Here is a 25570-nt window from a genome sequence, read left to right as displayed (position 1 = left end):
TTCTGTATACCCAAATTTATAAATAATGGAATGGAAGACACCACCAATTGAAAGATGCACCATATTTTATGTACCACTAAGAAAGACAAGCCACTCCCAATCCAATTATAATTGCTAGATTGTTAGATACTTCCTAGTTTCAGAGATGTTGAAATTGGGAAAAAAGTGCATCTGAAAATTATGATCAATAATACACAGTATAGCTACATGGTAATTTTCTACTTCTTTGGACACTTAAACATTGTGTCATAAGATTTCGAAGAGGCTAATATGTGAACCCCATCTAGATACAAAGATATGACATTGTTCCTCTAAGTTCTCTTCAAGTGCCAAGTTTGTATCTGATTTAGGGGATAATTGCTCCTCTGGCACCAACAGCGTCACCAGATCCCCAAAACAGAGCTTCCTCCAAATGCTCTATCTTTGGAAGAGAGCTTCAGGAGAAAGGTGACAATAAAGTGATCAAATAATGTTCCAGTTGCACAGGATTAATGACTCTAGCTTTGGCAAACTCTTAACCTTTTGTCATGTTGGTGGTAGGCTCCAGGGCTGTGTATATAGGAAGGAGACTAATTTTCATCAAAACTTTCCTATGATTTAAAAGGAAGATAAAAAAGTCAACTAAATATTAAAAGGAAATTAAAACGCACATGCTGGTTGTTGTTAAGAATTCACTTTACGTGTTAAAAAAATTCAGTTTTATCCAAACAGGAGATCCCTATTAACAAAACAAGTAAGAGATCTGAACTGAAAAATCATTGTAATTCAAATATGCAAAGGAGTGAATATACACATACTCTTTTTGTATGAATCATATGAGATCTCCTAAAATAAATGCAAATTCTTACATTTAAATATAGCACCTAAATCAATTTAAAACATCAATAGTTAAGATGGTTTATATATTTTGTTATAAATCATATATCCTTATTATAAATTAAATGTACTTTCAAAATTATTTTATTAATTTGACTTTTATTTTACCAAATACTGAAGTCTAGAAATACATGGCTACTGGCCAGTCCTTAAAAATACGTGTGTTATACATTTTACTTATAATATTTTTGGTGAAATGATCTTATGCTGTGTAAGAATACATGCAAATAGAAATACACACACACACACATACACACACACACATACTTTTGTTGATAGGATTTTCTTTATTTGGTAGGAGGCTTTGTATTATTTTGTGACAACTGCAAGTAAGCATTTTCCATCATGAGAAATTTAAATTTACATAGTAAGTGAGAACAAGTTCCTTAAAACAAACAAACAAAAAAACCCGAAAAAACACTTTCTCTTTTACTTTTTACCTTTTTGTCTATATTAGCTAACTAATCCTCCCAGTCATCCACTTAGCTTTGTTGGTAGAGGTCACATGGGAACGTTCGCACAATCTGAGGTTTGCACATTCTCTCTAAATAAACAATTGCGTTTATCACTAGATATTCATAATTGGAGCTCTGGCTTCTTATTTTGTAAAGTTCACTTTCCAAACCATGTATAATAAAACTAATTGCCATTATGTATTATTTTAAAACATTTTAAGAACTTTTCCTGGGGAAGATGTATTTTAAATTACCATTTTCTTACCTAAGCATGGCTATCTCAAATATTGAAATAGGCTTATATATAAACTTACCTTAAGATTAACCTTCTTTTAAAATTTTTAGTAACATTATAAAACAGAATGTGATTCCCTAATTTTAGAATGTCAGTTATAGGCAAGTTAAAAACTCTGAATTAAAGACAAATTAATAACCATTAATTTTTGCATACTAAAAATGTGAGTATGTGCCACTTGCTATGCTGTGTTCCAGGAGCACAAAGACAGATAAAACGTAGTAAGTCTCTGCCTTTACTGGTGGAAGAGGTAGTAGACATGGAAAGAAGCAATGGTGGGAGAGATTCCCAAGGTGCTTTATATGGAGTAACAAAAGGATTAGGTTTGTGTTGCAGGAAAGTAAGCCTTCCAAAATAAAATACAAGATGAAAACAAGACAATTTATACAGCCCTGTTTAAGGGTCACATGCTAAGCAGAGGGTATTAAAACAAAATTTCCATCTTTCAGGAGCCCATAATTCCCTTTCATATCAGATAAAACATTTATTTCATATTATTATAATAGGAAAGATAGTAATTCAACTCACCAATGAGGTCCATGAACCATTTCATTCAGTAGAGCTGACCTATGGTTTCCCTGAAAGGGGGGTGATAACATAAATTAATGTACCCCAAAGATTATCCATCAGTCAACTCTACCAAATCAGTTATTTTTCCAAGGCTGAATAAACATGATCATGTTAAAATGAGCTCTTGTCCCTTGTTTTGTCTGATCCAGTTTTCTAGCTTCAAGTCAGGCATTTTTAGAGCTCTATAATTTATTAATATCAAGTATCATAATATCCCTAGAACCTCATAAGGATGGTCAAATGAGAGAGCAGGACAAATAATCTTATTTATAATTTAGAATGAAAATAATTAGCTTTATTGCGGTCTGGGACTTATTTCAAGTTGGTAGAATCCATCCAGGAAAGACCATATTTGACGTCTGCCAATTCTTGGTCCACAAGTATGAAACTTCGAATCAGTCTTCCACCACCGAAATGGGTCTTAGAAAAATCAGATTTGAAAGATAGCATGCAAAATTGAAAACAAATATGTTAGGATGAGATTATAGGTGCTGTTTAAACATTTAAAAAATATTACTGCAGCATAATTTTTAGTTACAAGTTTAACTATTGAATTCAATTCCCTCAATTCTTCAGTAAAATAAATTGGGTTCCAAAGAGACTGAGTACTGCCAAAAGTTACAGTAAAAACAATTGAAGAGTAAGAACTACAATCCAGGATGCTTGACTTCTAGCCCAGTTCTCTTTTTGAGACACTGGAAGTGTCTCAAGAGCAACAAATCAAAAACTTTTAGAAGTAACATTACTTTTTTTTCCCCTTATGAAGAGATTAATATAAATTGTAGGAAAAATAGGTATAATTAAAGTTACTGATATAAAGATTTATACTGATACAAAGTTACTGATATAAAGATTTCTATTTTAAACAGCCAATAAATAAGTATAAAATTAGTATTTAAAGCAATAGAGCTAAAAGCACTGGTATTTTTCTCAATATTTTGCTTATTTGGAAAAAAAATGAAAATAAATATATAACTACAGCAGTTTCTAAACTACCATTATTAAGTGAAATACAGTCAATAAGAATATAAATGCCTTAAGAAATGTCTGGAAATGTCTGCAATAATGTTAAAATAGCTGCCATACTTTACATTTGACTCACCTAGCTTATCATTAATACATGAGTGTATACTATGCGCAAAGGACCTTTCAGAAGACAAAAGAGTATAAAGATGAATCCTTCCAGAGTTCAACAAAAAAGATATGTGTTTAAATTAACATGGTTTCAAGATTACAGTTTCACGTTTGAGACAACATTTAAGCTGGACTTTAAAGATAGGCAGCATTAATGGAAGCAGGGATGAAAAGAAGTGACATTTTAAATAGAGAAGTTAGTATGTGTTAAGGTAGCAAATGAGAAAGTTCCTAGCATATGTAGGAAACAAAGGTTACTTTCAAGGTGGAATATAGGATGCCCTGAGGGGAAAAGCGGGAAGTAAATTTGTAAGGCCAGTGCAATTTGGGATTGTAGAGAGGGATTGTAGACGTTAATTCATAGGGAATGAGAATCCAAAATGAATCAAAATAAAAATATAATGATTGGTCTAGAAATACTAATCCACAACACAAAATCTGGGTGAAAACGTCTAATAGTCAACTACAGGTTTAAATTACAAAAAAAAAAAAAAAGAAAAGAAAAAAAAGTTCCAACTATTGCAGATGTTTCACATAAAACAGTAATTCTATGAAAGATTTTATAGTATGCTCAATTATGGAAGCGCATTGATATTTTTTAAAATGGCCTGAAGTGGTTTGTCTCATAACTTAAAATAAAACTTTTTAAACCATGGATTTAAGAGTCAATAAGGGTTTTTCACAGGTTTCTAATGTAGATATATATATATATATATATATATATATTTTTTTTTTTTTTTTCTAAAGTAGAATATTAGATCTTTCTCTAAGAGTGTAATGATCACCTAGGCTGGACAGAAGGAAAAAAAAAAAAAAAACTATGTAGAAGACAAAAGTATAATAATTTTAAGAGGTGATAAAAGAGCAGGAAAGGGACTAGTGCCTTTCAAATCCTCTAGGTTGGTTCCCAAGCTGTGAGTTTTTGTTTAACTGGTAAAGGTGACAGTTGAGGGGAAGTGACAGTGGATAACAGCACATAATTTGCAGTGACAAAGATGATTACAAACATTCATAATATAGGATGGTGGTAGTGGAAAGAGAGGATATAGAGTTAAGCAGGCCTGAATTTCAATGCTAGTCATGTGATCTTGAAAACATTTCTTAACTTCCCCATGGTTGATTTTCTTCTATAAAATTAGGATAACGAATATTTACCTTACAAGGGAGAATTAGAGCATAGGAAAGAACTTGATAAACATTCAGTAAGTGATAGCTCTTCAATAAAAACCTTTTGTTAAGATCCTACTGTGTGCTTACCACTGTGATTCTGTGGCTTTTAATCTTTGGCAGACTATGGGAAAGACGAATTGTACTTACAAAGATGATCGAGGAGCACTTCAAAGCCCCAGTTCAAAATTATTTCTTCTCTCTCTCTCTCACTCTCACACATACATACCCAAGCACACTTCCGCCCTACCAATTAGGTAGGAATTTTAAGTTAACAAGATACTTTCTTAAAAAAATACAGTGTCCTTCGGATAGGCAAATCACCTTCACACTTCAGTGTGATCAGTTCTTTGCTTAGTGAAAAGTTGCTGGGTTCTCTTGGAATTGGAAGAAGGCAATGTGAATTAGGAACTTCTTGAGGGTACTCAGTATGATTGGAAGGTGGGAAGGAAGGAGGAAGTAAGGGGAGACATAGAGAACGAAAAACAAAGAGAAAAGAGGCCACAAATATTAATAAGTAGTGGTTCTTACTTGGACTTTCCCCTTGGAGGGGACCTTTCCGTCCCCTGATAATCTCTTAGGAAGATAATTGACACTTAAATTTAAATTGTGAAGCCTGTCAGTTGAGAAAAATGTTGAGACAAGTCTCAATCATTTTAGGACGTTTACTTGCCAAAATTAAGGACGCGCGCCGGCTATGCCTTTCTGGGAAGATAATTTTGAGGGCTCCAAATTTAAAGGGGAAAGGGTGGGATACTGAGAAATACAGTTTTCATGTGAGAAGTTGGCAGGGGGAAAATAATCATTCATGCCCCCATCTGGCATAGTGAGTCTGAATCTGCATTTTTACATAAGGTAACATAGATAAATGGGGCAGAAGAACAATCAGATATGCATTTGTGTCAGGTGGGCAGAGGCTGAAAACAGAAGCTATCCATTTACATTCCCACGGTAAATTTTAATATAAACACTTTAGGGTAAAGATTTTGGCGCTCACTGAGAATTTCCTTGTGGGCAAAATATGAGCGACGTGTGTAGCTTTTCATCTGGTAGCCATCTCATTTAAAAACCAAGAGGCAAGGCAGTTTTGTGTGACCCAGTTCCCAGCTTAACTTTTCCCTTTGGCTTAATGAGTTTGGGGATCCGAGATTTATTTTCCTTTCACAAGCCTATGCCAAACTCAGATTCCTTCCTTTCATCCCTGTTTCATCTGTTCAGGCTGATTAGTTCCCCTTTCCAATCCACACAGAGTAAAACAGAAAAGACAGTGAGAAGCTATGTGTGCAGGACTCTTCTGCGCTCCACTCCATCTAAACTCTCAAGAAACTTTTGGATTTTTTTGTTTGTTTTTTCTATTCATCGGTCTTTTAAAGAGGCAATCCCACTTCTCCATTTCCACTTCCTAATAAAGAATGATAAGTAACTTAAGGATTGTATTTAAATTATGTAGCTATTCAATCAGGGTCAGTCATAGTTAATTGTTTTCCCCCACTTCCCATAGCCTTGACTTTTAGCTTAGCTGTGGCAGTGACGATCTGGCCCTAAGCTATTGCGACCCAACCCCCACCCTAAACATTTCACAGGCTACTGGACTGCGGAAAGCTGAGGCTGCCAACTTTGGAGCCTAGGTTTCTCAGGACATCAGGTCAAGCAACTGAGAGGTCCACCCAGGGGTAAATTCCTCACATAGTTTCTTCTCTCTTGGGACCAGCGCTTTAACATCTGGGTTAATGAGATCGTGCAGACACGGTAACTAGGCGCAGAAAACAGCTGGACATGTTGCTGGGAGCCCAGACAGACCGTGATCAGTAGTTCTCAGAAACTGCGTCTAAATACCAGCTCCAACAGGCTTGTACCGTCCGAGTGCGGATAAGGCAAGTGCAAAAACGACAATAGTTTGGGCGTTTGGGGCCAAATCTGCACTTCTGAGAGCTACTTTTACTGCTAAGTTTTGAAATTTAATTTACCCAGAAGGAAGCGTTTCAGAGTGGCAACCGCAGCCAGGTAAAACTAATATTTGCACTCACACACTCCCCGGATTCTTCACAGACAGGGATGGAAGAGAAAACTTAGGAAGTTCAAGTTTGGCATTAAACTAAAGGACTCGCCGCCACTCTGCACCTTCTTTAGGGAGTTCATTCGTCCCGAGCGCCTCACAGCTTAGTGCGCCTGCGCGTGCGCGGACTGCGGCCCCGCCTCCCCCTTGGGGACGTGGACGTGCGTCGGGTCGCGGGACGCGGGCTGCGCATGCGCCTTCATTACGTCAGCCCGCTGCCTCGGGCTGCCAGCGGGAACCGCGGAGTGGACGATTTTCGCTGCTGTGTTTCCCGTGCCTGTTAGGCGCAGCGAGCCCGCAGACTAAGCGAGGAAAGGATAGAGGAAGTGCTCCCCTAGGCTGCAAGAGTCGAAGCAAGAGTATTTCCTTCCCACCAGGCAAGTGCCCATAGAAACCGGGCCCCGCCCCCTTCCCGGCCTGCGTTCCCATCCCCTCTCCGGGGCGGAGGTGAGGACCTCCTTGGTTCCTGTAGTTCTGTCAGTGAGCCCCTTCCTTGGTCATGAAGCTCGTGAGGAAGAACATCGAGAAGGATAATGCAGGCCAGGTGACCCTGGTCCCCGAGGAGCCTGAGGACATGTGGCACACTTACAACCTCGTGCAAGTGGGCGACAGCCTGCGCGCCTCCACCATCCGCAAGGTACAGACCGAGTCCTCCACGGGCAGCGTGGGCAGCAATCGGGTCCGCACTACCCTCACTGTCTGCGTGGAGGCTATCGACTTCGACTCTCAAGCCTGCCAGCTGCGGGTTAAGGGGACCAACATCCAAGAGAATGAGTATGTCAAGATGGGGGCTTACCACACTATCGAGCTGGAGCCCAACCGCCAGTTCACCCTAGCCAAGAAACAGTGGGATAGTGTGGTTCTGGAGCGCATCGAGCAGGCCTGTGACCCAGCCTGGAGCGCTGATGTGGCAGCTGTGGTCATGCAGGAAGGCCTCGCCCATATCTGCTTAGTCACTCCCAGCATGACCCTCACTCGGGCCAAGGTGGAGGTGAACATCCCTAGGAAAAGGAAAGGCAATTGCTCTCAGCATGACCGGGCCTTGGAGCGGTTCTATGAACAGGTGGTCCAGGCTATCCAGCGCCACATACACTTTGATGTTGTAAAGTGCATCCTGGTGGCCAGCCCAGGATTTGTGAGGGAGCAGTTCTGCGACTACATGTTTCAACAAGCAGTGAAGACCGACAACAAACTGCTCCTGGAAAACCGGTCCAAATTTCTTCAGGTAAAACAATCTTACCCAGGGATAGTTAAGAATGGGCAGAGGGATTGGTATAAACTACTCTTAAAGTTTTAGAACTGGGAAAAATAAGAGGAGAAAGGCTTTACTTACCTGGAATTTTCATGAGATAATGAAATTAAAAAAAAGAGAATGTTAGATATCTAGCAAATTTGTGGAGTCAACTTTGCTGAAACATATGAAGCCTTATTAGCGCTTTTGGCTTTAAGCCTTTGTGGGCTGATCAATGGGTGTTCTGAGAGATTCTTTTGCCTAACTTTTATAATTGTGATTCTAGGTACATGCCTCCTCCGGACACAAGTACTCCCTGAAAGAGGCCCTTTGTGACCCTACTGTAGCTAGCCGCCTTTCAGACACTAAAGCTGCTGGGGAAGTCAAAGCCTTGGATGACTTCTATAAAATGTTACAACATGAACCGGATCGAGCTTTCTATGGACTCAAGCAGGTGGAGAAGGCCAATGAAGCCATGGCAATTGACACATTGCTCATCAGCGATGAGCTCTTCAGGCATCAGGATGTAGCCACACGGAGCCGGTATGTGAGGCTGGTGGACAGTGTGAAAGAGAATGCAGGCACCGTTAGGATATTCTCTAGTCTTCACGTTTCTGGGGAACAGCTCAGCCAGTTGACTGGGGTAGCTGCCATTCTCCGCTTCCCTGTTCCCGAACTCTCTGACCAAGAGGATGATTCCAGTTCTGAAGAGGATTAATGATTGAAACTTAAAACTGAGACAATCTTGTGTCTCCTAAACTGTTACAGTACATTTCTCAGCTTCCTTGTGACAGAAAGCTGCAAGAATGGCACTTTTTTATTCATACAGGGATTTCTTATGTATTTGGCTACACTAGATATTTTGTGATTGCCAGAACATGTATTTAAACAATAAACTAAAAGGAAATAATCTCCACGTACTACCATCTTTATTAAATTGGGTAATTTTTATAGGAATTACGAGTTATCTGTAGTACTTGGAAACAGAAAATGTGTGTATTTAATAACGATGCCTATATAGTATGTTGTTTGGGGTAAATTGTAAAATTTCACACTGCATGCTTTGAAACAGTTTTCCTTAGAAAAAGCTTTTGCTAACTTATCCTCAGTTTGCATTATTTCTTTATTTTAATTCTGCATGGTGTTCTTGCATTGCATTTAATGATCCCTTTTCTCCCCACCTCCACACACTACATATTTTTTAGATTTAAATAGTTTTACTATTTTAAATGATTGCCGTACAATTAGTAGACTTGAAGACAAGTTTTAAATAAAAGGAAATTCTTGGTTTTGTTTTGTTGTTGTTAGCATTAGTCATATTTGATTTAGAGGGTAACTTAATCAGTTATTTTTAGATTTTTAGAGCTTTGATCTGCTAGGGATTGTCAAAATAATCTTGAGGCATCTTTATTTTTAAAATGAGATTGAAGTATGTGATTTGCTTGTTATGTGGCTAATTAGTGGCAAAGCTGGAAGTCATTCCCAGTCAGGACTTTAGCTCTTTGCACCAAAACATGCCATATTATTTATTTATTTTTTCCTTGTCAAAGTTGTACTTTATTCTGTTTTATATTTGTATGTGGCATTAATTTAGGTTTGCACATTTTTATTGGACTATTTTAGTTGTGAAGAAGCCTGTTCCAAAGTTTAAGTCACATGACTAGTACGTGGCAGTTTACTTAAACTCCAGTACTCTTTACTATCATTGAATCATTAAACTCCAGTACAATTTACTGTAATTATGGAATTGTGCAAATACCTCCGAGTTTAAAATATTATTTTTATTAAGTATTTTTGGTGCACATTTCTAAAAGTTAAGGAAGGAGCTTCAGTGATGGAATTGCTTCTTGACCTTTTCAAACCTCAATTTAGCAAAATAATTAGTAATGATCTAATAGTCATGATTCAGTTTTTAACTGCTGGATCAGCAACGCCTATTTCAAGTAGTGATACTAAGTAAACTTTTGCCTCTCTTTCCTGTGTCTGTGGGCCTTCTTCCTGGTGTGAAAGACTTCGGGATTTTTTGTAAGCTTCTTAACTAGTCTGAACCTTTTTATTTCTTATAGGGAACTGACATTTCTCTATACTTTAAAACTCACATATTTATATTTTTATAAATCTACCTCCTAATTTAAAAATAATTGAGATTGTCATTTCATTATAATTCCATGAGTATTTATCTTTAAACTACTGTTTAAATATGTTACTAAATAATTTAATAAGAATATAGAAATGAAACCACTGAGATTCTTAAAGTTGGAACCTGATTGATAATTATATTTTCAGTAAGGATTTGGAGATTTTTGGACATTTTTACTCTCATAACCTATGCAGTACTGAAATGAGGCCTAATAAATATAACCAATACATGTGAGGCCATAGGTTCTCAAATTTAGCTACCTGTTCACCTCAACTTGAGAGCTCTTAAAACCCTCAGTGTCCAGGTTGTAGCCCAGACTAATTAAGTAATGTTTTATTCCTAGAAATGTTTTTTTTTTTAAAGCCACCCAGATGATTCCAATAGGCATCAAGGCTGAGAGCCACTGATTCAGGCCTTTCTATTCAAAAGTATGGTCCATAGACAGCAGCATCCCCGAGAGCTTGTTAGAAACTAGAATTCAGGGATCTTTTGTAGACCTAGTGAGACAGACGCTACCTGTACCAACATCTCTGGATGATTCCTGTGCATAATAAAATCTGATAAAGGCAATAGGTTATTTTTCCTATGCTGGTAAATATCTGGCAGGGGTCCCCAGTCAGGAAAAAGATTGGAGTATTAAGGTCTTTCAAAGGAGTTAACTGGCCATACTCAACTATAAAACCTCTAAAAATTTCTGTTTTTATGTCTATGAATTAAATAAAATTTAACTGATTTTTAAGAAATTACATTTCTGTTATCAAGAATACAATTCTTACTAGATCATAGGTGAAAATGACAAAATGATAGCAAATTAAAAATTCAAATAATTATTTTTGACTTTTCTAGAAGACATAATGGTCTCTAGAAAGCATATACAGTAGTCTAATTCCAACTGCTACTCATTAAGTATTGGATATGTGATAAAAACTCCATAACTCCAATGTACCTTCTCTAATGTACTGTAAATTTCTATTTCCTATCGTGCTTACAAACAAAGATTTGCTATGCCCACTAAACTCAGTAAATGAGAAGCTTGCACATTATTTCATTTTGCTATAGATACGATACATATCAAATGACACTTAGCTACTCCTGGTCCCCCATTTATATGTTAAATGCCTTGTTAAAATGACAAGATTGTTGATCTTGGATTTCACTTTGATTACCCTCTTAGATTGGATCTTTCTCTTCCCAGATGCCACTAGAGTAGCTCTGTAAAGCTCATTTTTCTTTATCTTTACTTAGTTTCTGTCTCTAACTTTAGTTTCCTTTTTCAGTTTCCCTAATTCTCTTAACTGCCATTTATCTTTAACAGAAGTTACTAATTCTGGAATTCATATATTCTGGAACTGAAATTATCTGTGTTCCTAAACAACCAGGTATACATATGAAATGGTCTGTACATTAATCCCCCATAATAGCAGCTCTTATTTGGGAAAGGGTTATAGTACATTTAAATCATATGGTTTTCCAAGCGAGTTAAGACTGCTATTTGTGTTTAGTGTCAGAATATGTTGAATTAGAAGTTGAAGAGTTTCTAAAGTGATTCTAAGGGCTTGAGGTGAGATGAACCCTTTTTCTTAGAGCAAGAGCTCTATATACATATAGAGACAATATAGACATATGGGGTGTCTATATTTATATTACACTACTCATTAAGAGTAATATTTATATTTATATTAATATATTAATATATATATTAGTATATATTAGTAATATAGTATTACTAATATATACTAATATAAGTATTACTTATATACTAGTAATATTAGTATTACTAATATATTAGTAATATAATATAGTAATATCTGTATTTATATTACACATTAAGAGTAATATATTTACTTTTATCCATTTTTTAGTGCCTTTTTTGAAACAGTCACTGGGCTAGATGTGGGGAAGACAAACATGTAAGCAAATCACTGTTAAAAGTATAAGTAACTTGTACAAAGTGTCTAAAAGGACACAGTGCCGAAAGGGGTCACTTTTAGGAGGAACTTTATAGAGCAAGGACCACTAAGTTTACCTAAAATGGGAAGAAGAAATATGGAGAAATTAAGTGGGAATATGGGGAGGGGAAGTGTGCTAATCACCTAAGAACCTCAGTGCCACAAGGAGGAGTTTGGGTCTGACCATTAGGAGAAACAATTACAAAATTTAAGCAGCATGCTAAACTGCATTTCACAAATATCACTCTTCGGCAGCATCAAGGATGGATTGGAGGAGGCAAGACTGGAGGCGGGAAGACTGGTTAAACAAATGCATATTAGGAAGATACGAGAGAAAAATGACAATGGCCTTATCAAGGGCAGCGATAATGTTCCTTGCAATAGGAATGAACAGAAGTCAATAGGCAATATTAAGAGATGGGATCAAAAGGACATGACTGCAGATTGTTGTTTAGAGTTATGGAAAAAAGTAGAATCCAAAGGTAAATCTCAGATTTCTTGAGTGGTGGGAGAGATGATGACACAAACTGTAACTTTAAAAATGGTAATTTAAAAAAATGTTTTATATGATGGTGGTTAAATTTACTAAAAATATTTGTCAGGATTCCCATAGTGCAGGAATTAGCAAGCTGTATCTCATTCAGGCCAACCAGTTACTGCTAGTGGACCCCGTAGCCTTGTGCTCCCCATCTGAACGTGGTATCTCTGATTTGTCTCACCAGACATTTGCTTCACTTCCCTTTTTATTCCCTGAAGAACCACAAGAGTATGAACTGTGGCATCAATTTTGCAGTTTGATTTACATCTTTCTTAATGATTTGAAACTAATTTGTTTCAAAAATTGATTTTGACCAGAGCACAATTTTGCTGGTATATCACGTTAAGTAAATGAATTCTCCAGCAGTGAGTGCAACTAAAGGGAAGAGCTGACGAGCAACTTAAAAAAGAACTATTAATTCCAGTAAAGTTGGTAAAATTCTCAGTAAAATAATTTTCTTACAATTGATGTCAGCATATTTAAACTTTGTGGTGTGATTCAGTTTATATACTCTAAGAGATTTAGTGTTTTAGAAAAGTGTTCTTCAAGATTTTCCTAATGTATTATATGTATCTCTCATGAATTGAATTGATTTAGAAATTTATTGTAAAAGTGTTACTACAAAGCCAACAACATGATATATAAAGGAGCTAGGATGCAATTATAATATTTTTGTGAATCAATTATGCCTTTTTAGGAAAAGATTTAGAATTCAAAAATGCAGCTAATGAAGATGTTAGAAAATAAAATCTATAATAGTAGTTTTAGATTTAACAAGGAGAACAATCAGAAGTTACTAAATATGGTCATCAAGTAGTAAACTTTACTTAGAAATAAAAAAAAATTGTCCAAGTTCAGTAAAGAGATATTTATTTAGGTTGAAAATACCATTCAGAAACATTACGAGAAGGTATTTGTTAATGGAAATACCTTTTCAGTGGAGATGATAAAGTCTCATTCATTGTTTTTCTTTATATAGTAAGAATTAGACTTTTTTAGAAAGTGTGTGATATGTATCACCATCTATATTCTCATCCACATGTTACAATATTATTTCTAAATTTCTAAGAATAATCCGTAAAATAACTATTTTGCAGTAGATCTCTATTTTTGGTAACATGTTTTTATATTGTGTTGAGATAAATAACACTGATTGATTGGAATATTATGAATGTTTTAATTTAAATTGAGAAATGAATGAGTTTCTGTAAGGACAAACACCTTTGTGTGTAGTAGTATAGTTGCATACAAATTTGAGGCTGCAGTGTTTGCTTTTTACAATGAATATTTTAACTCTATAATAATTGGCATTGATATGGGAAGGTCTTAAATTTTCAGATTTTGTTTGTTAAGGATGATAACATTTATGATAAATTGTGAAGATTTGGATATCAGTCTTCTTTTAAATTTCCTTTATTTCCTAAAATTGCCTACATTAAAACCCCATTCTTTAGAATGTTAGTTCAATGGAAATGCCTTTTTTCTATGTCAGAGATTTAAGGAATTTAAAGCTTATTTCTATTTGGGTGCCACATGTGTTTTCAAAACACCTGATACTGAGGCAAGAGCAGTATTTGCCAAGTAGCAAATACAAGAGCAAAATGTTTTGGCAGTCATATTGCCTGGCTTTGTCCAGGGTTGGTACTACTCTCCCCACTCCAGGAATGGACAACCTGTTATAACAAAAGTAACTGTGTGCTTATTAAGTGTCAGGTATTATGGTAAGTGCTTTAAAATGCATTAGTCTTTCAAGAACCCTGTTAGAATGGTTTTGTCTTTACTATTTTCTGATGCAAAAAGTTGAAATTAAAGAAAGTTAAATAATTTATCCAAAGTAACATAGCTAGTGGGTGTGATGTGGTTCTCCCTCAGCTATCACCCTAAAAAAACTAAGAATGCCAGTTCTTCTCAACTTTCAGTTTGGAGTAGGCAAACACGTATCTAAAAATAAAAATAAATTATTTGATGACACTAAATTTTATATAATCAGCTAAAGTTTATGTGTTTTTTATGTTTTTATTATTTTGTCATCTCTCATGAAAAATCAGGAACTCAATTCTTATGGTCCTGTAATCTATCTGGATCATAGTGGAAAATTAGAAAAAGCAGAGAAAATGTGGCAAATCTGTGTATTAAAGCAATCCCCTCAAGCATTACCCAGCATCCGTTTATTGTTATTTCACACCTAGTTTCAGCAAGCTTTTTTTGTTTGTTTAATTTTAAACCTACAATTAAGTCATGCACTATTTCAACAACCTTGTTTTCTTAATGATGCACCTTAAGTAACTAGCACTATGCTACCCCTGGGTATGCAAGGATGAATTAAGACAGTTTTCCCTGCCTTTAATCTTGAAATTAGATAGCAGCAGGAGATGACCACAAGTGACCAAGTTAACAGAATTGATAGCAGTCAAAAGTGACAGCTGATAGTGGGAGTGGATCCTGAAACGCTGTCAAAAGGAAAAAAGCTTAGGGTATTATAGAGTTTTTCGTTGGGGCTTGAGGATGTTACTGAGTACAATACCATTATCTGGTGTTCACATTGAGGAAAAGATCAAATTACATTCAGTGTATTCTGTTAAAGAAGTTAAATACATGTAATGTCTTTCAAAATGATTTTCATCCAAAAGTAGTTGTACTTAAAGTCTTTAGCTGTCATACGTAGAATGACTTCCAGATAACCAGTTTTACTATGCCTTAATAGTCTCAGTAATAAAACTCAAATAATTGTTGAAGGATGAATTTTTGTTAAGGAAAAAAAATCCCAGTAGGTTTTAGTTGTACAATTCATTCAGAGATAGGAGGTCCTTCTGAGTTCAAGTCTACGTACCAGAAGTTTTATGTCTGGAATTTTTCATCAAGTCCTAGTGTAAACATTGACTAGAACTTTTTGTTTGACACCATTATGAAAAATTGCTCTGTGGATAGAAAGCATTTTAATCTTGTGTTTCAGCTCATTTGATCTGATGACCATAATTTATAATTTATTTTTCCTCCCCAAGTGTGTTGTTGACTATGGTATAATTCTTATTTTCTCTTTCTTTCTTTCTTTCTTTCTCTCTCTCTCTCTCTCTTTCTTTCTTTCTTTCTTTCTTTCTTTCTTTCTTTCTTTCTTTCTTTCTTTCTTTCTTTCTTTCTTTTCTTTCTTTTCTTTCTTTTCTTTCTTTTCCCTTCCTTCCTTCCTTCCTTCCTTCCTTCCTTCCTTCCTTCCTTCCTTCCTTTTCTTTCTTTCTTTCTTTCTTTCTTTCTTTCTTTCAGTTTGAAGAGGAAGCCTAAAATACATTTCAATACATGACTCTGATTCATTTAGAATCATAAGCGGTTAAAGCCGTAAGGAACTTTATATATTTTTGGACCTAGTTACTTCATGTTACAGATGTATTGGTAACTTGCTCAAACACAAGAGGAGTTTTTCACAGGGTCCACATTCCTGTTTGATACATCTGATTCCAATGTTACCTATTTTTTGTCACCTATTCATATTGAGTAATTTGGGGTAGAGGAACAAGGAACAATGCAAGATTCAAAAATGCCTTAAACCCTCCTTATTTATCAAATTATCACCTTGTGGCAAGGTAGTTTTTCTCTGAGCAGCATTGCTGAGACTCAAACTCAGTTTTGAAGTCTTATTCCTTCCTTGGAGGAGTATTTATATTTCCCTATAGGAACTCTTCCTGCCTTTCTTCTGAGAACGATTTCATTATCCTGAAAATCATGCACTAAGTACCTACTATGTGACAGGGACTCTGATAGCCCCCAGTGATCGGAGGTAAAGAAAGATCACAGTCCCTTCCTTGCAAAAATACACAGTCTACAATGGGCAACAAATGGTAAAGCAGAAGTAATAGCAGTGCAATCTGGCACAGGAACATGGGAGCTCAGAGGGCTCCTAACTCAGCCTGACTTTAGCGAGGAGGTATTCCCAGAGTTTAATCTGGCAAGTTCCAGAAGCCCACACTGATCTTCCATTAGTTTCTAGAGTTATCAGGCAAAGGACCTGAGAGCATTCCTCTTTTAAGACCTCTCAACTTTACTTTTTTTTTTTTTTTTTTTTTTTTTTTTTAAGACAAGAGTCTTGCTCTATCCCCCAGGCTGCAGTGCAGTAGACCAATCTTGGCTCACTGCAACCTCTGCCTCCCGGGTTCAAGCAATTCTCATGCCTCACCCTCCCCAGTAGCTGGGATTACAGATGCATGCCACCACACCCAGCTGATTGTAATATTTTTAGTAGAGACAGGGTTTCACCATGTTGACCAGGTTGGTCTCAAACTCCTGACCTCAAGTGATCTGCCCATCTTGGCCCCCCAAGTGGGATTACAGGCATGAGCCCCTGCACCTGGCCTCAACTTTACTTTGGTAATATTTTTCTTCTACACAGTGGTCTCTGTATTATCTGATCTCTCTAAATGTTAAATATTTACTGTGGAGTCAACAAACCTGAGAGGAGACATCACGGAGAAGGAGATTCCATTACCTCCTACCCTCATAAGTGAAAAGGTGTACGTGGAATCAAATACCGACCAGGGACCATAACCGAAAGGACTCTGAAAGATTGTGGAACCTTTGTATAAGAGTATCCATGTTTTTGTTGTCTCTTCTGCGTTTCGACATGACTAAGCTCTGACTGGTTAAACGAAAAAAGGAAGCTTCTTTCATTTCTAGGACAGCAAAGACGGGGATGGTGAAAGGGGAGTTTGAGACATTCTGTCCCTTTCCACAGCCATTCCCGGAAGAAAGAATGTCCAGGATTGACTGGTTGGTGGGAGCCACCTCAGGGAAAGGGAAACTGACCCCTGGGGACTGAAGTCAGGAATAAAGAAGTGACAGGGAGCTAGCTGGGGCCTGAGAAAGGCCCTGGGGCTGGACGCTAGAAAGACCCACTGGGGTCTTTTCTATTTTCTTATTCAACATTTTATCTTTGGTTGTAAAACTCAGGAAAACACCTTTAACAAACAATAATAACTTATCTTTTAAGTTGTTCATTTACTAAATGGTGAACATGGATTGGGTGTGGTAGAAGGAAAGAACATTTTCTGCAGAAGGGAGAAAAAAACCACAATCAATTTTAGGAGGAGGAATGAAATCTGGGAATAGTTCTCTGACCCTTTGTGTGTCAGTGTGTTCTCAGCCTGAACTGGAAGGAAATGGGATAGCATGTGGAATGTGGGAAAGTGCGAAGAACTGACGCAAAATTCACTATCTGCCTCATTAAATGCACTAGTAGATTTTCAAGAAAATGAGCCTGTTATCACCACAGTAAATTTCTCACTCTGGGCCTACCTCCTTGTCTAAAACTTAATAGAGCTTAATAAGTGTTCAAATTTTTCCTGTCTTTCTGGGAATAATTTTCACCTTTATCTCTGATGATCCTGTACTTTCCCTAGGTCAGAGTAAAATATAATAGGAAATGGGCAAGTAGGTAGGAAATCTGGAGAAGGTCAAGGCCTTTTTATAATGATTCGTTGTAAATTTAAAATACTTAGACTTGTATTTCATACAGATTCACATATGTTCTTCTGGATGAATTAGAAATTTTAATTGTGAGGCTCAAGAAAGTAGTGCAACCAGCTTTCATATTTGTATGAAATTTAGGACTTTGGAAAGGATGTTGCACACTAAAAATTACAAAATAATTCAACGATTATTTGCTACAGTTACAAAGATTATAATATTAACATTTGCAAGAACATTGCATTTGTGAATAACAAGTATGATACAAGGAAGAAATCATCCATGTCATTCTCAGAAGTCATTGTGTGAGAACTGGACTGTGATTCGTGAGACCAGGCCCTGCCACTAGGTTGTGTGACTTTAGAAAATCATTTCATGTTTTTGAGAGTTGATTTCTTCATCTGCAGAATGAACAAAGGAGGGTGGCTCTTGATTTCATAATCTCTCTTGCACATATCTGATTCTACTTGGTGCAGTAACAATAATTTCTTGTTATGTTTGCGATCATGTCTTTCCAGTAAAATAAATCTTTAGTGACTCTCAGGTTTAAAAAGAATCTTTTTTTGCACCCTATTTTAAAAGCTGCCAGATTTGGGGTTTGGCTGACTACTAAGGAGAGCAGCCTGCTAGAAGGAGCAAATTCCAGAGCTGAGGGTCATTTATTTGGAATGCTTTGCCAAACACTCCCCTATTTTTAAAGTTGTTGGGAGCCTTTAAACTTGAACATGGGGTGGGAGGACAATTGTTTAAACCACTTTGTCAATACGTGCATGAAAATCTTGAGGTTTACAAATAATTTTTAATAGTTTGCCACATTCCAATGGCATGCCAAGTTTCAGGGTCCTGCCACTTTTCTTCTTGTTATTTTCCTCCCCTATCAACTTTGCTCACTCTCCCAAAGAAACCGGCAGTGAGAAAAAACAGGTCTTCATTTTTACTGGAATGCTCTTTCCATTTGGCCAGAGGTTTCTCAAACCAGGCAGCACCAATCACCTACGGAGTTTTAAAATCATAGTGATGCCTGAGCCCTACCCCAACTAAGTCAGAATATTTGGGAAAGGAGCCCAGGCATCTGCACATTATAAAAGCTCCCCAGGTGCTTCTTATCTGCAGCCAGGTTAAACCAGGAGTGTCATCACTGATTGGCCTATTGGCTTTAATGTGTCCTGTGACGACAATACCAATCAGCCGTCTGGTTAAGAAAAGAGATGGACATAGATATTCTGAAAAGGCAACTTTAAAAAGTTGAGGGGAATGTATTTCTTTAGCTTTAATGCCTCACTGTGGGATTTGTCTATACATTTATGTATTTTAAAATTACTATCATAAATTCACAATTAATACCAACACTGATCAATTTGTGAATATTTATTGATGCCATTTTCATGCATATGTGTTGCTAAATACAATGGGAGGGGGCCTACAGAAAGAGAACCCAGATCCTACCCACTTCTTAAAGCTTATATCATTTTGAGGTGCAAGAATTGTGTAAGACAAGACACAAAAATCACACATGTTACACAGATTAAAAGCTAATATCACTGAGAACAGGAAGACATTACAATTGGCTAGAATCACCTGAGGAGATGGTACTTGGTTCTGGGCACCCTTTGAATGTTTTTCACTTATCCGGTATGTAAGGATATTAGCTCTGGACTAGAAAATCTTGGATCGCCCACAGGTGAGCTCTGTGACCTTGGGCAAGTCATATTACCTTTATGATCCCCAAATTTAGCTTCGTGAGCTTCAATTTGTAAAATGGAAAAATATAAAACTTCCCTCACAGAGTTGCAAGGAATAAATGATATGATATAAGCAAAATACCTGAAAGTTCCTGAGAGTTTAAGTTCATTTTGTTCCTTCTTATTGCTTTTTTTTTTTTTTTTTTTTTTTGCCACATATACCGCTTAGGCAAGAGATCAGCCATGGAAATATGATGCAGAAGATCTGCCTCATGCCTGTTCCCAACATAAATCTCTCTCTACCAAAACTCTCTGTCAGAGATTGTGTTCAAACCTGAACAAGTGGACCCACTCAGTCCAGAGTTACCCTCAGCATGAGACAGGCTACCCAGATGGTTCTTTGTCTTTATAATATTTTTATTTCTTTAAATTTGGCGAAGTACACACTTTTGTGAGTTATACATGCAAATGAAGAGGAGTACAGAAGAGCACATTTCAATTGTAATGTTCATGCCAAGAATAGTAACCTCTTCAAGGATACCACTGAGTGCACACAGAATGCTAGGAGGTCTTGACTCTGCTTATGGAAACCACAGAAACTCATCCCTGAGGCTGATTCTATAGCAGCCATGACCCTCATTAAACTTCCAATCAAGTAAAATTAATATTAGCTATTAGGTTAGATGTTAGATATTGTCCTTCCCTCCATTTAATTATCTTAGTTCCTATGAATCTCCTTCCTTAACGGCTCAGCCTTCTATACCTGGGTGTTTCAGCCATATGTAAGTCATAAACTACAATTATCTTACTATTTATAAGTTGCTTGCAAACAACAGGAGCCAAGTCTTACAATACAAGAAGTGAAGAAATTTTCCCGAAGAAGGTAAAGAGACTCAGATAGGAACAAAGAGAGGAAGGCACAGTCAGAACCCTGCTATAGAAATCACCTATGTAAGGCAATGCAGCTCATGGAATAGCCACCCCCAGACAACCATCACCAGTACACTGGGACTTCTGAGAGACTCAATCAGAGCTTCTGAGAATAATCGCTGAGTGTGAACATCAGATTGACTATTGAAAGGTCGCATGCCCACATTCTATGGACCAGGAGGCAGGATAAGGGACTATTCTATATGCCTACATCTTCTCTTCTCATCCCCATCTCCTATGTACCTTCCCCAACCAGGAAGAGTGTAGATCTGGTTAGCCAAAACCAAAGAAAATATTCACTAACCATTTTAAAGGAGTTGAAGTAAGGGGACTAACGTTTACCAGATATCTTGCCAAAGCCAGACATTGCATTGGTATTAGGGGAACTGATACACTGTGCTGTTATTAGTACCTTGTAGTCAGACTGGCATTGTTCAAATCTCAGCTCAGCCACTTGCTGGAAGAAACAATGAATGGTCTTGCTGAGTCTGGACTGGCAGGACTCCAGAGCCTGTTGACATATCACTCTTTTATGTAGCTCTGTAGGACTGATTTCACTTATCTTTAGTCTCAGGCTTTAATTCACAATGAGTTGTTTTTCAGTTTGTTTGTTTGTTTGTTTTTGAGATGGAGTCTCATTCTGTTGCCCAGGCTTGAGTGCAGTGGCGCAATCTTGGCTCACTGCAACCTCAGCATCCTGGGTTCAAGCGATTCTTGTGCCTTAGCCTCCCAAGTGGCTGGGACCACAGGCGTGCAACACCTCACCCAGCTAATTTTTGTATTTTTAGTAGAGACGAGTTTTCGCCATGTTGGCCAGGCTGGTCTCAAACTTCTAACCTCAGGTGATCCGCCTTCCTCGGGCTCCCAAAGTGCCGGGATTATAGGCATGAGAATTGTGCCAGCCCTCAATGAGTTTTTAACACTTAGTGATCCTCATCAGAGATGCCAGTTTGTTAGGAAAACAGACTGCATCCCTTTCAGGCTTCATATCTGCTTAGAAAAAAGCATAATCCTGTAAATTACCTAATCATATAAATTAGTTGAGTAATACAAAATTATTTTTCCTTTTATCTGATTTTTTTCTGAATAAACTACCTTAATCCTGGCTTCATTTTGCTCATGAGCCCCCGATATTTGAACAGATATCTGATTCCTCCACAGAAAAGAATTAGTCCTCTGCATATTCTGAGAAGTATTAAAAATATAATAAAAATAAATAAAAAAGGAAAAAAATCAGTCTTATTGGTAGATTTTAAATGGCTTATTTAAATATTAAAAGTTTATCAGTCTCTAAATTTTCAGCCTGGGAAAATCTCAGCGACGAATTTGATATTAGCCCTGATGCATCATGGAAGTACAGGAAACTCAGTTTCTACAGACTCAGGTCTTCCTGGGGTCACCTCAGGCCACTTACATCTCTTATCTGTGCTTTTCCTTAGCTGACAGTTGGTTCTGGAATGAAATGGAAATCAGGAAAGAGGAAGATGATGTTGTACTTTCCCACTCACAACACACACTTGTCTTTAGCCTAAACATTGTTTTCCAATCCAGCTGTCAGTCTTCAAGTATGGAAGAGGAAGAGAAAAATCAGCTAGCAAATATATCCAGATTTCCTGCTGGGCACCAAATGCTAAGCAGAATAGGCCAAAAATATTTAATCAAGAAAACAAGATTCACTAGGGTTTTTACTCTCCTAAAGAAAAATCTAAATTTGGAGGTGAGCCAAAGTTAAAAATATAAAAATAAAGCAAGTGTTTCTCTCCTGCTTTCCTAGGGTTGCCAGGTTTTGGGAGCCGGGGATGGGGGAAAACGGTAAAGGAAACATACTTATTATAAAACATTCAAAACAGTGAATGGGAAATACTTCTTCTAAAAGTTTACTTATTGTTTATCTGAAATTCAAATGTAATTTAGTATCTAGCAACCCTGCATCCTGATATTCAACTTTCATACTCCTCTGGCCATGACTGGCTTGGGCAGGAGAGATCTTTGCCTGGATAGATGTTGGGAGGAGCCTGGTGAATGTATTCCTTCCCAGGATTGGTCTGGAGCCTTTGTTGGGAGAATGGTGCCCTTTCCATTCTTCTCTCAACAAATGGAATAGGGATCTCCTTCCCTATGTTTGGAAAACACTGGTCTAAGCCTTTCAACAATAGCCTTGAATATAAATGAATGTCTACTTAGCAATCATCTTTTCCAGATGATTCTTGTATCTTAAAATAATGTTACTTCAAGAAGGTGCCTAATTGTAAGACATCCTTACAGTAATAGTAGTTGGGGTTATGATGAAATTTGATAATGTGAGATTCTCTTAGAAAATAAAATTAGTAATAAGTAACTACAACTGAGTTTATAATCTTAATAAATTAAAGAAGCTTAATTTAAAATGTGTAACTAAATAGAAACTAAGTCACAAAAACTCCTTGATGACAGGAGTAACATATAACAGGGAGACAGTAGTAAGTAGTGGCTAAGGGTAAAGGCTGTGGAATTACACTACCTGGGTCCAATATCTAACACTGATTATTGTGGTGACTTACTGAATTTTCCTCACCTACAAACTAAGTTACAACCTATTGTGTTTTTTTAATTGATTGAGATTATTAACACTTTTTATAATGCCTGGTCCAGAGTAAATGCTCAAAACACTTTACCTATTTTATATGCTAAATTTAAACTTAATCTTTTTGGGACTTAATATATATCCATGCACATTGAACATATTTTAAATTCAGAAAGGAAACCGATATGCCAGCAAAAACACAGCAAATATTCTTGTTTTCAAATAAAGACCATTTCTTTATGAGAAAGTTGAAAATTAAAGATGTTTTAGAGATAGTTCAGTGTTAGCCACTCACAGTCACAGGTTTAAACCATGAAGTTAGTGTTTATTAATCTGAAAACAATTGTTCCCAGCCATGGCATGAAGTCTTCTTGTTGCCCCCAACCCACATAAACACACTAGAAACTTTCATTCTTAGGGAGCGATAGGGAGGCTGGGGGCTAGTGAATAGACATTTTGTTAAGCGCTCACTCACAGGCTGAAGGAGTGTTGAATAGGTCCACCATTAACTACTCTAGCCATACCTCTCTGAGAGATTGGAGTTCTTGTTACCAACGAAGGACCATGTGGCCATATCCAGAGGGTTGGAGCAGGTCTTAGGGTCCATTGCCTGGCACACCTCCTCCCAGAATCCCTGAGGTATAACCTTCTTAGGGAGATAGCAAAGCACTTTTCTAACACTCCGCATTTCTGGAGAGTAGTGAGTATATTCCCCTCCAGGCCTTTTCACTTTTATTCAGAAACACAGGGTAAATAATAAAAGTCTGTCTGTATTATGACTGGCTACAGCAGGTGGGGGTTTTCTTCTCAGTAATGTTTTCAAGTGGTATCACCTAGCAGCTGGATTCCTTTGCCTTGACAGAATTGGCACCCTAAAAGCAAAAGAGATGGAAACACTGGGGGTGATAAACTGTGTCAGTTTGGAATCAATTTAGAACAGTTTAAAACCATTCAAACGTGACACATTCAAAAGCTTTCAATGCTATCCACTGAGAAATCATATTTGAGGAATTTTTTCCATTAAACATTTAGTCTGGCTTAAATCTAGTAAGATGCTAATCTCTTCAACATTTGTTTTTCTTTCTTTTTGTAAAAGTCGGTCGAGTATAATATAAGAAAAGGACTGAACACAAGAGGTAGAATAGAAAGTGTCCCGGGTTTGGTTTCAAGACAACTAGGTCCTGGGTTCTACAACTAAGTGATTTTGAGACCTTGAGCATTACTAAGCCATCGTAAGCCTCATTTATAAAGTAGGGATAAAGATTAAATTATGAGGTCTTTCTGTAAGTAATTGGCACACAGAATATGTGTTCAATAAATATTAACTCTGTAGCCTAGGAGTGATATGGTTACAAGCTTTGTTAAAACTCCTTCTTTTAGGAAATGTAAAAATGAATTGGTACTATCAAAGCTTTTATGCCCAGGCCATATAGAGATTATCTTCCCTCCAAAGAAACTAAAATGGATTGAGAAGACAAATATCATTCCAGGGAAAGGCTAGAAATCTGCAAAATTACACAATTGTACTTTAGTGCACCAAAGATTAAAAATAATGCAGTCAGAATAACATTTATTTCATCTACCAGAATCTTACCCTATTTCTTGCCTTTGATTAGTTTAAGAATAGGAAACTAAGACAGTATAGACTTATAAAGATCTAACATATTTATAAATATGTATCTTTGCATATGCAAATTATAATATACATATTTTTAAAGTTTGCTTCAGTGAAATTTAGAGCATGAGCAGACAACCTAATTTTGGTGAAGAGTCAGAGATAGTAAAGTTTTTAGACTTTGCAGGCCACACAAGCTCTGTAGTGGACTGTCATTGTACGGCAAAAGCAGGTCTCAGGGCCACAGACAATAGTAAATATTAGGATATGATTGTGTTCCCATAAAACTTTATTTACATAAACAGGTAGTGGGCAGGATTTGGTCTGTAGGATATAGTTTGTTGAATCCTGGCCTAGAGCATGATATAGAGTACACTTACAAACTGGGAATAATTAAGATAACTAATTGAAGAGAAAAATAATGTATATGCTTAGATCAACTCAGGAATTGAATAAACACAACTGTAGTACATACGTCTATTCCTTTAGCATCAAGGCTTGCTGAGTTGAAAAAAAAATAGTATGATTCTCTAACTACATTCTGTTGTGTTACTGGTGTGTAACTCACATTGTAAATGACCTACATTTCACTATTACTTTTTGAAGTTCTAACATACAACCATGCTTATTTGCACATTAGGGTTTACTGTTTTTCTGTGATAGACAAATACTGAAATTTGATTCAGACCCATTTCAGAAATGGCCAAGGCAGGATTTCCTTATGATGCACAAGAATATTCTGTGAATTTCCTGGGAAGTGTATTCAAGTATCACTTACCTGACAGCATCCGAGTCATTGTGTTATAAGGAATTTCCTGCAGGAATTGAATTAGTTAGGCCTGGCCCTCAGTGGTTTTATAACTATTTCCCACATTCACCTTAAACAATGCCTTTTAGAAATGGTTTTTGGTGATTCTT

General features: G+C 36.9%; 2 protein-coding genes across 2 annotated transcripts in view; both read left to right on the top strand.

The window, feature by feature from the left end:
• Positions 1–25570, top strand: part of ITGA1 (integrin subunit alpha 1) — a 168061-nt gene that overhangs the window by 5939 nt on the left and 136552 nt on the right. The window lies entirely within an intron of this gene.
• On the top strand, positions 2223–8710 carry PELO (pelota mRNA surveillance and ribosome rescue factor). Its single transcript, XM_050794096.1, has 2 exons — positions 2223–7778; positions 8071–8710. The coding sequence occupies exons 1-2, from the start codon at positions 7053–7055 to the stop codon at positions 8500–8502; spliced, it is 1158 nt and encodes a 385-aa protein (XP_050650053.1). The 5' UTR covers positions 2223–7052; the 3' UTR covers positions 8503–8710.

Source organism: Macaca thibetana, chromosome 6 (assembly GCF_024542745.1).
Source record: "Macaca thibetana thibetana isolate TM-01 chromosome 6, ASM2454274v1, whole genome shotgun sequence".
NCBI classification, from domain to species: domain Eukaryota; kingdom Metazoa; phylum Chordata; class Mammalia; order Primates; family Cercopithecidae; genus Macaca; species Macaca thibetana.
The sequence above is the reverse complement of the archived record's forward strand: the minus strand, read 5'-3'. Positions and strand labels throughout refer to the sequence as shown.